This window comes from Apium graveolens, chromosome 2 (assembly GCF_009905375.1).
Source record: "Apium graveolens cultivar Ventura chromosome 2, ASM990537v1, whole genome shotgun sequence".
Lineage (NCBI taxonomy): Eukaryota > Viridiplantae > Streptophyta > Magnoliopsida > Apiales > Apiaceae > Apium > Apium graveolens.
The window spans coordinates 68,398,827-68,415,446 of NC_133648.1; the positions used below are offsets into that span (position 1 = coordinate 68,398,827).

The following is a 16,620-nucleotide window of genomic DNA, read 5'->3' on the forward strand; positions in this document are numbered from 1 at the left end:
CAACGTTTTTAGGGTTTTTCTCTGTATTTTCTATATTTTACTGATTGATTATGATTATATGAATAAAATGAAATAATAAAAGGGCTATATATATTTATGGAATATTGGTTCGTGTTGGATCGTTTTGGATCGATAAATTAGTTACTTAGCCGCTAAGTAACTGCAAAAACGATCCGATTTGATACCCGTATTGGATAATTATCCAAACCGGGCTTCTTATAAAACACTTTATATGAAAATAACGTAATAATATGCTGTCTTTCGAGAATACGGGTTTTATTGATTCACCGAAATGATTATCGTATCGAAAATCTTGCGCCGGGCCGCGCACGGGTCAAACCGTAATACATATTAAAAAAGTCAAAACACGGAAAATGTCTGGAATTACCAGATTAGGTTAGGAAAGAGTTTTCGAAAGAGTTTCGGGTTGTAAAAACGTAAAAACGGTTGAGGTTGGACGATTACCGGCTTTATAAAATAATTTTGTAATTATTCAGAAAATAATTAATAAATTCATAAATCAATATAAAATCATATAACATTCCAAAAATTACCAGAAAAATACCGTAATTATTTATATTTTATTCTGGTCATAATAAAATTAACATACTTATACTTTACCATATATAAGCATCCACATATCCACACCAATCATCGGATAATTCACCAAAAATCACATAATAATCACATAAAAATTATTTATTGATAAAAATAATTACACGCAATATCCCGGATATTACATCCTCTCCCCCTTAAAAGGATTCTGTCCTCAGAATCACTCTAAGGATCAGAAAAAGATACATTCAGGTATCTCACTTCCATCTTCTCAGGTTGATCCCTCAACCTTACAACTCTTTATCACTTTTACTCGTAGCATCACTTATTACTTAACAGCCTCTCACTAATAGCATATTCTTTTAGTCACTCACATAATTCAACTTAAGTCCCCATTTTATATATATGATGGAGCTTAATTACTTCTCCTGAATATACACACATAACACCCTATGAACCAGCTATACATGTGGCGATGAAGCCAACCCACTTACACTTATCTTGCCAATTTACTATTTCTAAAGGATCGGCATAATGCCTATTTATCCTCTGTTCTTTTTAATTCTAGTAATTCATGCTCATGAACATTTACAATAGTTACTGGTTATGGAACCCCATTCCCACATGTTTCTCTATTCAATTAACTTAGTTTATAATCGCTTTCAACCGCATTCGAGGCTCTTTAATCGTTCTCTTAATCTTCTCGTCCATCTGCGAATGATATACTGAACCCATGGCGTATTCGATTCAAACGTTCTCGAAATTATTCCAGAGTTGAGAATTAACGAGAAAATCTCGTCTGAATATGATTGATGCACAAACTTATCACCATATCTTATTTTCCTTGTATCACAATCCAGTATATTTATTGAGCGAAAATCTCTTACTATTTAGAAGAACATATACTAACCTGGAGGCATCACCGGGATATTCTAACCCATACTATCATTTATTTTGGTTATAAGAAGTTTTCATACGAAACTGACTGCAATGCTCTCCTTGACGTCTAGTCACATGTAACGTTTATTCTTTCTTTGTTCCATACTATCAGAAAGCCTTCTTTGAAACCTATGTCTCGTATCATATTCTCGGAGTAGCTTGAAATCCCTTTTAGTTATCGTAGCCAAATTCCTATCTTTTAGTTCCGCTTTACTTAATGCTCGTTCATCTAGGAGTGATATATACTGTTCTGGTTCGACATAATTGATCGTATTTTGAATACTCCTGTCAAATCTCACATCAAAAAATACTGATCATTTATAATAAATTTCTGGATTAGATGACGTACCCCCGTTTCTTTAAGCAGTAACTAACCTACTTATTGGACATATTGATTATTAATAACAGAGAATAATTAGGTTTGGATAACCTATCAATAATTATGCAATTAATGCTTTCCTTATCTTGGGTTCTCAAGTGACATTACTATGACGTTTCTTGGTGAAATGTATCCATCTAGAAATTAAATAATGGATTTTTGAATTATTTATAAAAAGAAAATCTAGAAACATGTTACTGATTTATGATTTAGGAAAAATGGGATCAAACCCGGGTCGAAACCGGGTTGAGCCGCGGGTCGCAGACAGGAAATCGGGTTGGCAAAAACACCGGCCGATTTCCAGAATCCAGCGGGTTCTTGTCAACTCCGACGACTCCAATTACGGCCACAGACACATCGGTGACTCTTCTTTCTTGTCCAGTTAACACTAACAACAAAAATACAACTCAGAATCAGTGGAAATACGAGGACATCGTCCCCCAGGCTCCTTCTCCGATCGAAATCGAACCGGAGTTCGAGTTTTCCGGCGATGAACTAAATTAGTGAATTCAAAACCAATCTCCATGATCTTTGTACGAAATTAAGCTTGAGATACGAGTATTCTACTGATATTATTCAATCAAACCCGGGATTTACAGAAATAAAATCCCCAATTCTCAATCAAGAACATTCAAACGATTTAAACCTAATTTCAGTAAACCGAGAATCAAACTCAATTTTCTACATGTTATTGAACTCCAAATTCATCATATAATATACCAAAATGACCAGGATAAAATTATCTACATGATTATGCCATCAAATCACATCAAAAACATCAAGAACAAAAATTCCTAATTTAATCCATAATTAATTGGAATTAAAACAATTAATTAGGAAAAATACCTAGATTTCTGCACTATAATACATGGTGAATTCAGAATGAGTTTTTCAAGAGCTTCGATTTGATATATTGCTCGCCCGAATCGGAGTTCGATAACGCCTTCGTTTGCGCATTTGATTATGAAGAACACAACGTTTTTAGGGTTTTTCTCTGTATTTTCTATATTTTACTGATTGATTATGATTATATGAATAAAATGAAATAATAAAAGGGCTATATATATTTATGGAATATTGGTTCGTGTTGGATCTTTTTGGATCGATAAATTAGTTACTTAGCCGCTAAGTAACTGCAAAAACGATCCGATTTGATACCCGTATTGGATAATTATCCAAACCGGGCTTCTTATAAAACACTTTATATGAAAATAACGTAATAATATACTATCTTTCGAGAATACGGGTTTTGTTGATTCACCGAAATGATTATCGTATCGAAAATCTTGCGCCGGGCCGCGCACGGGTCAAACCGTAATACAGATTGAAAAAGTCAAAACACGGAAAATGTCTGGAATTACCAGATTATGTTAGGAAGGAGTTTTCGAAAGAGTTTCGGGTTGTAAAAACGTAAAAATGGTTGAGGTTGGACGATTACTGGCTTTATAAAATAATTTTTTAATTATTCAGAAAATAATTAATAAATTCATAAATCAATATAAAATCATATAACATTCCAAAAATTACCAGAAAAATACCGTAATTATTTATATTTTATTCTGGTCATAATAAAATTAACATACTTATACTTTACCATATATAAGCATCCACATATCCACACCAATTATCGGATAATTCACCAAAAATCACATAATAATCACATAAAAATTATTTATTGATAAAAATAATTACACGCAATATCCCGGATATTACATCCTCTCCCCCTTAAAAGGATTCCGTCCTCAGAATCACCCTAAGGATCAGATAAAGATACATTCAGGTATCTCACTTCCATCTTCTCAGGTTGATCCCTCAACCTTACAACTCTTTATCACTTTTACTCGTAGCATCACTTATTACTTAACAGCCTCTCACTGATAGCATATTCTTTTAGTCACTCACATAATTCAACTTAAGTCCCCATTTTATATATATGATGGAGCTTAATTACTTCTCCTGAATATACACACATAACACCCTATGAACCAGCTATACATGTGGCGATGAAGCCAACCCACTTACACTTATCTTGCCTATTTACTATTTCTAAAGGATCGGCATAATGCCTATTTATCCTCTGTTCTTTTTAATTCTAGTAATTCATGCTCATGAACATTTGCAGTAGTTACTGGTTATGGAACCCCATTCCCACATGTTTCTCTATTCAATTAACTTAGTTTATAATCGCTTCCAATCGCATTCAAGGCTCTTTAATCGTTCTCTTAATCTTCTCGTCCATCTGCGAATGATATACTGAACCCATGGCATATTCGATTCAAACGTTCTCGAAATTATTCCAGAGTTGAGAATTAACGAGAAAATCTCGTCTGAATATGATTGACGCACAAACTTATCACCATATCTTATTTTCCTTGTATCACAATCCAATATATTTATTGAGCGAAAATCTCTTACTATTTAGAAGAACATATACTAACCTGGAGGCATCACCGGGATATTCTAACCCATATTATCATTTATTTTGGTTATAAGAAGTTTTCATACGAAACTGACTGCAATGCTCTCCTTGACGTCTAGTCACATGTAACGTTTATTCTTTCTTTGTGCCATACTATCAGAAAGTCTTCTTTGAAACCTATGTCTCGTATCATATTCTCGGAGTAGCTTGAAATCCCTTTTAGTTATCATAGCCAAATTCCTATCTTTTAGTTCCGCTTTACTTAATGCCTGTTCATCTAGGAGTGATATATACTGTTCTGGTTTGACATAATTCATCGTATTTTGAATACTCCTGTCAAATCTCACATCAAAAAATAATGATCATTTATAATAAATTTCTGGATTAGATGACGTACCCCCGTTTCTTTAAGCAGTAACTAACCTACTTATTGGACATATTGATTATTAATAACAGAGAATAATTAGGTTTGGATAACCTATCAATAATTATGAAATTAATGCTTTCCTTATCTTGGGTTCTCAAGTGACATTACTATGACGTTTCTTGGTGAAATGTATCCATCTAGTCTTTGATGTCCCGCCTTAACTCCTTGACACGTGTAACATTTGCTAATCTATTTCACAATTTCTCTCTTCAAATCTGGTCACAAATAATTTTCCTTTAAATCTCTATACATATTGGTACTCCATGGATGGATTGAATATCTTGAGTTGTGAGCTTCTTGTAAAATTTCATTCTTCAATTCTATCACTGGTGGAATCCCAAATTCTGGAATAAAATCTGGGAATACTTTGATCATCCTTTTGAGTATATATATATATACATATATATATATATATATATATTCTTCTAACGATTAATATCTTGATCTATTATTTCCCCTTGACATTTATTTACCTTCTCTAGCAATTCTGGCTGAAAAGTCATACTATACATCTTTGTATTATTAGGCTTGCAAACTCTGACTTCCAATTCCAACTTTTGAAATTTCTTGTATAATTCTTCTGAACTGTCAACACGTTCAGTCCTTCATTTCTGCTTAATGCATCTGCTACTACGTTTGCTTGTCCTGGGCGATAGTTAATCGTGCAGTCATAGTCCTTGCTCAACTCCAGCCATCTTTGTTGTCTTTCATATTACCCATATCTTACCTATATACTGGCATCTTATAAAGTTTCTTTATCACCCTTTTGATTCCACTTACTTTCCTATATCCGTTCTTTATTTTCATAGCTCCTTCGAAACCGAACTCTTGACATTAATACTCATTTTGCTGTCATATCAAATTAGATATTAATACGAACTTTGATGCTCACAACATCCCATTCTGAAGTAAACATCAATCATCTATATTAATATCACTTTTGATATTTAACAACAACCTAGGTATCAACATCAATTAGGAACTGAATTAAAACTGTATCTCACATTTTATCCAAACCAAAATTACTTGATAAGTCATTTATTGTATGATTATCAAAACAATTTAGAAATAAGACATCCTTTGATAAGACTTTTTTGCAAATGATAAAATCTCTTTGACTGTATAATAAAATCTGTATTGGTGTAGTTATTAACCTTTTCTTTATTCCACCTCCCTTATTCTTTTCCTTCCTTCCTTCTCGTTGTTTTATCTTAGCTCTTTAGCTCTTGAAAACATTCTTGTCACTCATCCATACAAATAACTTTTTATTCTTTTATCTATTACAAAGGCATATTCATCCAAGTAAAGCCTCATGCACTTGCAGCAACTTCTGAATTCTACTAGTGTCCATACCTTCTCCAAATTCCTCATTGCTTTGATTTCGGATATGGAGGTCACATTAAACTCTGACTTAATCTAATTGGAATCGATTTCCATCTATCTGACCATTAATTAGTAAAATTAACCAATTAACTCACTTAATTGATCAATTACACCAAGTGATAACTAGTTAATGAAATCAAAGGCCGATTATATATAATCAGATTGGTTGTAATAACCTTTTTCAAGAGCCGATATCACAATTATTTGGAGTATCAACATAAATATCAATAACATACGGAAGTATACTCTCTATTTATAAGAGTAGGGTATTTTTCGAAAATTTGGGCAGCATTTTCTTTATATTATTGACTACCAGTCGGACTCAAGCTGACACCAACAATCAATCAAACAACCAACAATCACTCAAACAACCAACAATCAACCTTCAAATATACCAATCCACTACCACCTTCCAAACTCATTATGTTACCATCGCATATAATACTAAACAGTACAACCCATATTTTAGTTCAACTTAAGATTATAGCGAACAATTCTTATTATACCATACCTTTTCTCATATCTTCTTATTATAACATAACATCACTGCTGAGTACAATTACAAATTATTATAAAATTCTTCTAGCTCATATTTCAATTCAAGCTTTCTCATTAACAATTCGTCTATCATTGACAATATACACTTGTTCTTATTAATTAACTTGTTCAACTTCTGATAACCAACACCCGGTCTCAACCAACACTCTTATAATCTTGCGAATGAATTCATTTGGTTTTAAAGCATCACATTTTAAAATTATTGTAGTCGAACCACCATACCTTCATCTCCACTTATTTCTTCCCATACTGAACCATCTTTGTTGACCAGTTATAAGTATCAAATTTACCATGACTCACTTACTTGAGTGGAGAAAGCCTAACCATTCCTTGATGAACATACTTAAAATTTATTCCTAACTAGTATATCTTCGATATTGAATCTTCATGACAAATATCTCCCACCTGATGGAGGTATGCTTCATCTTCACAATGTATTAATCGAGTATCTGGGTATTATTAAGAATTTCTTTATTCGCTTCCGTTGTCCAATTAATCATTTTCCTTATCCGATATACGCAACTTTACTTTCTTATTCCTCTAGTTAATTTACTTCATACATTTCGCTAACTACTCTAATCCACGCCTAAATCTCATACTTGCAACGTATCATGTATATAGATTTCCGCCTCTAATTTGACATCCTCGCAACCAACACGTCATTGGCATAATGGTTCTTCTCTGCACATATATGTCTACCATTTATTGGCTTGCAATTATCCACACTCCTCATATATCTCCATCTACTACATGGGTTCATTTCACGTCCTTTTTTAAAATATTCAAAGAATAGACCTTATACAAGAAGGAAATTTGTGTATATGATTCTGAATGGAAACCTTTTGTAAGGGATAAGAGTACAGGGAAATAATCGGAAGGAACCAGTAACGCTCCCATCATCATCTCTTACGATTACTAGGTATAACAAGTCTATTCAATAATCATTAAATCCATTTTATAAAAACAAGGCCGACTAATATCACATCACATTACTACTATATGTATCATGATTGATCATAACATCATCATCAATTCCAAGAAGACTCTCGATATCCAACCTTCTCAAACTTATTTAAAATCCATCTAGCTCACTCCACAAGATAATCATAGGTGGCATACTTACTAGTTGCTCCATATAACCTGGTAGCAGCTATCTTTTGGAATAACTAAATTCTCTCTCTAGGTTCTATCCCACCTTTCTTAATACCTCGTATACTCACCATATATTGTGTCTCTCGAATCCATCCTCATAGGTGTTGTTACTTCATAAGACGAATTTTAAACGAATGTTATAGAACAGGGTGTAGAGTAGACAGAAAAGATGCACTCACAGTTGAATATCCGGTAGAACCAGAATTAGCATGTAGGGGATCCTCGAATAAGTAGTCTCGCATCAGGGGGTGGGATAATAACGTGAAAAGGTGCAACCACCGCAACAGGATGTGACATGGCTAACACCGGTGGATGAGCAGGGCGTGAATCAGATGAGGATCCTCCGCCTGAGGGCTCCGAATGATCAGACGATCCCGGGGTAAAAGAATCTGTCATCGCCGCTATCTGGAAATCGCGTCGCTAGATAAGAATCTCAAATCTCATCACGAATCATACCGAAACCTATTGTATAGTCGCACTCAACCTCTTGACATTCTATCTTTCCATTTTCTAATCCTAACCGGGCCTTGGCGAGGAGGATGTTAGAAAAAAGCTAGGCCGAAAAGCAACCACTCAGGAGCGAGAATTGGCCCGAAAGAAAGCTCTAGACACCCGGACCTAAATTGTCACTTCCACTCAACTGCCCCTAGTTCTGCCCAACCCCGGCTTCATCAACCCTTCGTATGATGTCCACCCAACAGTTGCAATCCCTCACTCGACCGCAACTAGCGACCCTTGTGGGTTTCTATAAAACCATAATGCCGATATGGGTAGTCGGCTCCCCAATACTAGAGGTAACAACCAGTCAAATCCTCAACCGCTCTTGTATAAGGAAACAACCGAGCCCTAGAAATCGGACGGAAGCTCCCAAACTACATTCTAGAAAAGTCTCGTGTCATCCATGTTAAAAGAGTTGTGTTAAAAGAGTTGTATCATGAGGATCATCCCCACCACAACGGCTAGCACCACAAGGAATACATATGGAACACTACCCAAGTGAAGGCCATTATGAACAACACTAGCCTCCACTTGCCACGTAGTGAAAAAACTCACAAAATCCGTGATCACAAGTTCTCTGGGAAGTGATAATCACTCATTATCATTCATTTTCCTCATTTTTACCATTTTTGCTGTTGGTTCTCGCAAAAATATACAGCTTAAAATTTGGAAAATCAAATTTACTGGAGTTTGTCCACATATATAATATCATCACTGATTTACTTTTTCACAAAATTAAAAAATGAATCTAGTAGTGATAAGTTTTTTGTGATAATTTATAATTTTAATATTTGAGTCAAAATTGAATTACTTTGATTTTGAAATTTTGTCAATATTCAAAATTTTCGTAAAACGAATGGACCAACTCTTACAAGTAAGGTTATATGCTTTATCATAAGAAAAACAATTGATTTATATCTTTTTTGAAGGAAAAATAGAAACTTATTTATGAAAAAATAAGCCAAAAGATTCTCAATCCTACCCGATTCTAAGAAATATTTTAAATTTTTAATAAATTTCTGACATTTCTTGAAACCTGCATCTTACGGTCTTTGTCCGGTCAAAACGTCAAACCTACAAACAATAAACCGATTATTGCAGTAGATACAAAGAGGTCTCTATACATACATATACATAAATTTCATGTTAAAAAAAACAAGCTTTGGATTGAAGAATGATGCAAAAATGGCAGAAGAAAAAAAGCCAGTTCCCTGTTTTAGCTCTTGTGTTTTTCATCTTCATTTTGTGTTCAATCTTTTATAATGAACGTTACATCCACCAATTACATCAACACACAAATAATAATAACAATAATCATCAAACTACTAATCTTGATGCTTATGATAATAACCCTTTCAATCATTACAATCATACCCTTCAAAACCTTCTTCCAGGTTAGTTTGCTGCTCATTCTGTACTTACATATGTCTAATTCTATATGCATCTGTTTTATTTATGTTTGTTTGTTTTTGCTTAAAGTTGCTTTGATTTTACTATTGTTTAGTTAGTAAAGTTGCTATCTTTTTTGGTTTTCTGGGGTGATTGTTGTGTAGTGGCTTTGGATAGATCTAGCAAGTGTGAATCAACTGTGAAATATAGTGGACAGGAAGCTAAATGGGTTGTGGGGAAGAAAGAGTTTAAGGGAAGGAGGGAGAGTTTGGAGAGGTGTGATGTTTTTTCTGGCAAGTGGGTTTTTGATAATTCTTCGTATCCACTCTATAATGAGTCTGATTGTCCTTATATGTCTGACCAATTGGCTTGTCACAAGCATGGAAGGCCTGATTTTGATTATCAGTATTGGAGATGGCAACCTCATGGTTGCGATTTGAAAAGGTATTTTTTGTTTTTCAGCTGCAAAATTGTGATTTAAGTTGGTCAGTTTGTGTGCACGTGTGTACTATTTGATAAGTATGGTTTGAGTTTTGGATGCTGCTAAAACCTTATTTAGTCTCGGTGTACAAATTATTTGTTTTGAGAATGCTGGGGGCAGAAGGGTTCAAATGGGAGACTCTTGTAAACCTGCTCCCATACCATTTTAAGCTGCAATTTCTACTAATACCTGAGGGTGTTACTTGTTGATTACATATGTATATCATGCTTTTCATGTTATCACGCTGCTTTAGCCGGCTTGATAAATCAAATTATTTTAATCGTTCGTGTACCTATATCTGCAAGTATGCTTCTTAACTAATTACTATTGGCTAAAGAAGAATGTTTAATTAGGTTGTTATTCATTTAAAAGTAAAAATGGAAACAATGAACAGCGTAAACTTTCATTGGTTTAGATGGAATTCAACTGAAGTATGGGAGAAGCTTCGAGGGAAGAGATTAATGTTTGTGGGGGATTCGCTGAATAGAGGACAATGGATATCGATGTTGTGTTTGTTACAGTCTGCAATTCCTGCTGATAAAAGGTCAATAACTCCCCAAGCTCACTTAACAACCTTTAGAGCAGAGGTTGCATTCATCTCTATCATCAAATATTGTGTGGCATTTTTGTGTTTCATTTTTTTGAATATAGCTTATATAGTTGCTATCTTGACTGATTTTTCTATTTTTGGGTTTAGCCTAATATGGGAATTCTCTAAATACAAGTGGTTTTGCGTGTTCAGGAGTATAATGCAACCGTGGAATTTCTCTGGGCCCCTTTACTTGTTGAATCCAATTCTGATGATCCTGTAGATCACAGATTAGATGAACGAATTATGCGTCCAGATTCACTCCTCAGGCACTCATCTGAATGGGAGAATGCTGATATACTTGTCTTCAATTCCTACCTGTGGTGGAGACAGGGTCCTGTTAAGCTGTTGTTAGTATGAACTAATTTAGCTTTTGTTTTCATATTGAATCAAAGAGAATATGTTTCAGGAGGAATTATGTTTTCATAGCTCATAGTCTCATAGCCCATTGTTTTTTGCAGGTGGAGTACAGAAAGAAATGGTGTTTGCCAAGAGATAGATGAGCTGCGAGGCATGAAGTTGGCCATGGAGGCTTTGGCAGACTGGATAGATTATAATGTTGACCCCCTAAAAAAGAAGGTCTTCTTTGTTACCATGTCGCCAACACATCAATTGTGAGTACTATTATTCCTATTCAAAATTTGATATTATATCTTTATCTACACATATTTTCAGCTATACAATTAGATCGACCTCTTTGTCCTCTCACTGTACAATTCTGCAAAATGAAGTTCAGTTATAGCATTAATGCTTGGTGACCTGTGTCTTAATACTGGGTAAATAAAAAAAAATCAGCCTCTTTTACCTACCTATATTAACAATAAAATCTAAAGAAAAAATGAAATTCTAGGCTTTATTGCTCTTGTATAACCTTTCAAGGAAATGTGAAAGAACTCTTTGTTGTGTTTTTGAATTTTTCATTAAACTTAGATGCCATATATACCCGCATTCAACATGCTACCTTCTGCAGAAATCATATATTTTTACGTTTGGGATTAGAGGTATACTTGTTGCATGCTTTCTGGCTTGTGCATTGTATTGCTAGTGTGCTACAATCCGTCGCAACTTTATTGTGCAATTCAAGCTAAATTTTTTAATTAAATATGGGCTCCTACAATAAAGTTTTCTTTGTTAAACTTCTTTGGATAATCAACTCAGATTGTTTTCCTGTTGCCCATCTTGAATTTTTTTCCCATCATGATTTTTTGCGGAATTTGTTTAAAAATACACAGGAGAGAAGAATGGGAACCGGAAGGCAAAGGAAACTGTTATGATCAGAGAACCCCAATCGACAACACGACCTACTGGGGAAGCAGTTCAGACCTGCCCACAATGCAGATGGTGGAGAAGGTGTTGAACAGGTTGGCCTCAAAGGTTTCTGTTCTTAACATAACTCAGCTGTCCGAGTATAGAAAAGATGGTCACCCTTCCATATATCGGAAGTTTTGGGAGCCACGGACGCCTGAGCAGTTGGAAAGCCCTTCAAGTTACTCTGATTGCATACATTGGTGCCTACCAGGCGTGCCTGATGTATGGAATGAATTACTATTCCAATTTCTGTAGAAGCTAAGATTTTTGTTGTAAACAGAAAATAGTTCAGATATCACGGTGAAGAGAAACTTGCACTCAGAGGTCAGTAATCAAAATTTTCAGGAAAGATTATTAATTTCTCAACTTATTTCAGATCTGAATCTCATAAATTTTTTTCTTTAAATTTTGTTCTTCTGTAATACAGGATTTGAACAGAGTGTGTGTTCCACTAGTATTTTGATATGATCCCAGATTTTTGTACTTGTAAATTGTAACATGTCACGTGGTTGTACAATTACTCTCAGTAGGATAACTTTTAATAGGCCTGGGCCTCCTGTCTACTAATCAATTTCAACACATATTTTAATGAGTCCGGATTCATGACATGTGACTGTTATAGTATATCGTACGTGATAGTATATTGTATCGTGATTATTTACCATAGTACGTGTAAGCGTAAATTTCCAGCATGAATGAAGGGATTTTGTGATATAGCATACGTTTGATGTGAACCATCTTCTTCCTAACGTAGGGGTCTTGTGAGATTTGAACCATCTTCCTATTTTAATTGCCTTGGAATTGTTCTTGTTCCTGACAAAATCGACGACACGTGCTTCCCATCCAGAAGCCTCTCGCTTAATATTGCAATCTTGATCATATAGTGTAGATCGTTAAAAACAAACAAACAGATGCATTAGTTTACTACTAAAATGTGATTTGTACGACTTAATATGGATCAAGTACTAAGACGTACTTTGAGCTGATTCAGGCCAAGGTTTTGGGTATCAATTTTGAGCTTTAATTTAAAGAGTCGAGCTCAATACATGTCTAGTACAAAATTGGGTTTGAATTAGTCCGACTTCTTAGATTACATTGAACTCGAATTCTGAGGTTGGATTGTATCGAGTTCTAACTAAAAATAATTGTAATTGTTCAAGTCAAGATTAAATTGTAATTGAGTTGAAGCCTGAGGCAACTAGGCTCAGATTAGCGTTCAAGCATGATGGGATATAAGTTGAGACGAGAAGCTTCTTTGTCTCCCGATGTTTTCATCATCATCAAAGCAAATATCATGTATGTCGAGGAGAATGTTTAATTATGTCTCAACAACTCATGACCATTCTCAATTCACACAACTTTATAATGCTCCACTTTGCTTATTTCTAAACAGTCTTCTCTTTGACTTGTTGGAACTCACATTCAATCCTTTGCACTAGATGCTAGTATGAATTATGAAAATATCGAGCTTATGTTTCAATTATTTCAAGCAAACTTATACTAACCACAAAGATTAAAAACACCACTACACAAATATACATGAGAATGGCTTCTAATTGGAGAAATATATGACAATTCCAAGATTAAAAGTTATACATTCCTGTATGAGCTATAATTTGATCTTGAAATTTACAAGGTGAAAAGGAATAACAATATTATATTTTAAAGATGTCAAATAGAAACTTTATTGTTTAATATTTTACTCTCTCCGTTTCAAATTAGTCGTCATACTTGACTCATGTAATTTAACGTGCATATATCCGTTAATTATTTTTAATTTTTTTTTGAATAAAAGTTTTTAATATTTAAATTTTTATTCATAAAAAAGTTAAAAAATAATTAATGAAAATAGATGATCAAAATACTGTAAAATAAATATAAAAGTCAAATATAATTACTAAATTAGGATGGAGGGAGTACTAAGATAAAAGAGAGACCCAGAATTCTCGCCAAAGTTTCAAATAATTATATATTCACTACTTTGATACATGTGAATTTGTAATTGTGAGGAGAGCAAGCATTGGTAATCATGCATGAGATGTACCAGCCAACACCGTCCCGTATTTCAAGTTTTAAGACCAAATGCACCTAGTCGGCAAGTTGAGTTATTTTGCAGGCTGTTAACATGTTACATTATACTCCCTCAGTCTTAAATTGTTCTGGTCACTTTGACTTTTACACTTTTTAAGAAATTTATGGTGGAATTTAATATAGATCATAAAAAAAAGATAATGAAGGTTAAAATAAGTATATTATATAAATGTGTGATCGGAAAAATATTAAACAAATATTATAAAAATGAAGTTCATTTTTTTTGGGACGTCCAAAAAATAAAAATGATTTATATAAAATAAGACAGAGAAAGTATAATTTTGTATACGTACTTATATCCCAGCTCTTAACATGTTACTTATATAATTATATATACATATATAGTAGTATATCTTTGGATTACATTTTAGAGAGTAGGGAAGAATTTTTTGATGATACATTTTCTTGGTTTCATTAAAAAATTATAATGTATACTCTAATTAACATACTGGTTTAGGTTTAAATCTTACATTATGAATACACTTAAATATAGACAATCTACCTTATAAATTTATATAAATTGATAAAAAATAGTTTGTTTTTACTATTCAAACTCAACTATTACAAAATAATTATTTTTGTAATTAAATAATATTTCTCAATAACGAGATCAATTAGTTTTTGTATGTGTCATTATATATGTTACCTGTTAATAAATTGAAGGTTAATTAGTAATTCATATAAATTAGATATCAATTAGAAGGTTTTGCATTCACTAGAATTAAACATTAAAACATACGTCCAAGTAAATAATAAGTAATGACTAAAATAAATCAAAGAAAAACAAATCACAGAAAGGCTGCTGATTCAGTTTAACACTAGGTTGATTACATTAGAGGCCTTAATAAAAAAAAAGCACAAACAGCAGGCAGAAGGCAGCAAGCAGCAGCTATAAATACAACCCCACTTTTTTCTTCACTTCCAGTCTCTCCTCTCCTCACATATTATTGCTGTGTTTATTTTCATTTAATTTCTTTTCTTAATTTCATTTCCATTTGATAAAATGTATGACAAAATCTGTTAAGCTCAGGAGGGATAGCGCCATAAGGAGAGATGAATGTATTCAGTCTCTTTGTGCATGAGTGTGCGCTTTTGTATGTGTTTTATGTGTCATCACTATCTGTTGCGCTATCCATCCTGAGTTTCATGGATTTTTCATACTCTGCAGCCGTCCCCATTACTTGGAGAATGCCTACATTCTGGTATGTATATAAAGCGTGTTAGCCAGTTTAAGATTTGATTTAATGCAACAAATTACATACATCTTTATTTGAGCAATGTAGGATTGCACTTCTTGGTCTTGGTTGGTGGTTACTATACAAGTCACTATGTATGGTAATCACAATGCTGACAACTTCCTCGAAACGTGACAATCTTATGGAATGGTACAACTATTAGCATATATATATTTTAATTTTTTTGATAATGACACCGGATCAAACATCAGGTATATTATGATTTTAAAAAATAGAGACAAATTAAAAACTGGCATTTTTGATTAACGACAGTTTTATGATTGAAAGGGATAACCGAGGGTACTCTTGCAGTTTTACAAATTTTGTTTTTGTCTAGTGAAGCTAGTAGGATGAGTGCCTAAGTTGATTGTTTCAAGGTATAAGACAATGGAGAAAAGGTAAAATAGTAAACAGACAAATGTGCAACTCCAATAAATGTAAAATCCTAAGTTACAGCAGTATTCATTATTCTATCAATGCAATCTTTTTATATGTTATTGTTAACCTTTTGTTCTCTGGTGTACTATGGAACAACACAGGTTTGGACTTTTCCTCGGTCATCTTAAAATTTGAACTACTAAAAGACTGCAGGTACATTTAGAATCTATGAAAAGTTCTACAGGAACTATTCTGACCATAAATTGTTCACAAAAGAGTTACAACACTTTGTACACGTATAGCATATTCTTTGTGAACTACTTGTTGACATACATATGGGACATGAATTAAGAATTAACTGAGACAAATAGATCCTAGATTTCCCATATTGGAACATGTCAATGTTATGATTCGGGAGTATATTGATATTTTCTATGCCGACTGAACAGCCGGCCATTTTATTGTGTACCAGGTTCTCCAGTTCTGAGATCCAGGCTGGGACCGAGATTTTGCAGGGGAACAAGCAGTTCGAGCTTCAAGAATTGTTCAAAGAAAGGACAAATGCATTTCATGTTGGTGTTTCAGGTGGACTAATCACAATCCCGCAAATCTAGGAAGCTTAACAACAGTCGAAACAGTTGATATGCAAACAAGTGTAAATTACATATGATTGTTGTAACCAAACATGAATTTATCAGTTCTACAAGTGGAGTTGATATCAGAATGCAATGTCTTTGGGTAGCTCTAGCAGCTAAATAGCACCTATACATCTTGATTCTTGAGTATAGTTCCCATCTATATTCCTTCAATATATGGAATTACAAATATCCTAGATGTTA

At 33.7% G+C, this 16,620-nt stretch overlaps 1 protein-coding gene across 2 annotated transcripts; it reads left to right on the top strand.

Moving 5' to 3' along the window:
• Positions 1 to 9,365: 9,365 nt before the first annotated feature.
• Positions 9,366 to 12,621, top strand: LOC141707503 (protein trichome birefringence-like 35). Of its 2 annotated transcripts, XR_012569085.1 has the most exons (7): positions 9,366 to 9,704; positions 9,864 to 10,143; positions 10,596 to 10,767; positions 10,923 to 11,119; positions 11,231 to 11,383; positions 12,002 to 12,401; positions 12,505 to 12,621. XR_012569085.1 is itself a non-coding variant. In XM_074510697.1 (6 exons), the coding sequence occupies exons 1-6, from the start codon at positions 9,485 to 9,487 to the stop codon at positions 12,330 to 12,332; spliced, it is 1,353 nt and encodes a 450-aa protein (XP_074366798.1). In that variant the 5' UTR covers positions 9,366 to 9,484; the 3' UTR covers positions 12,333 to 12,621. The 2 variants fall into 2 exon arrangements, 1 of the variants encoding a protein (XP_074366798.1); XM_074510697.1 differs by having other exon boundaries at positions 12,002 to 12,621.
• Positions 12,622 to 16,620: the final 3,999 nt, after the last annotated feature.

Excerpts from the sequence above, each read along its gene's own strand:
- LOC141707503 (XM_074510697.1), top strand. The coding sequence starts at position 9,485 with ATGATGCAAAAATGGCAGAAGAAAAAAAGCCAGTTCCCTGTTTTAGCT. Across the intron at positions 9,705-9,863 it reads CCTTCAAAACCTTCTTCCAG|TGGCTTTGGATAGATCTAGC; the intron begins GTTAGTTTGCTG and ends ATTGTTGTGTAG. Across the intron at positions 11,384-12,001 it reads ATGTCGCCAACACATCAATT|GAGAGAAGAATGGGAACCGG; the intron begins GTGAGTACTATT and ends AAAAATACACAG.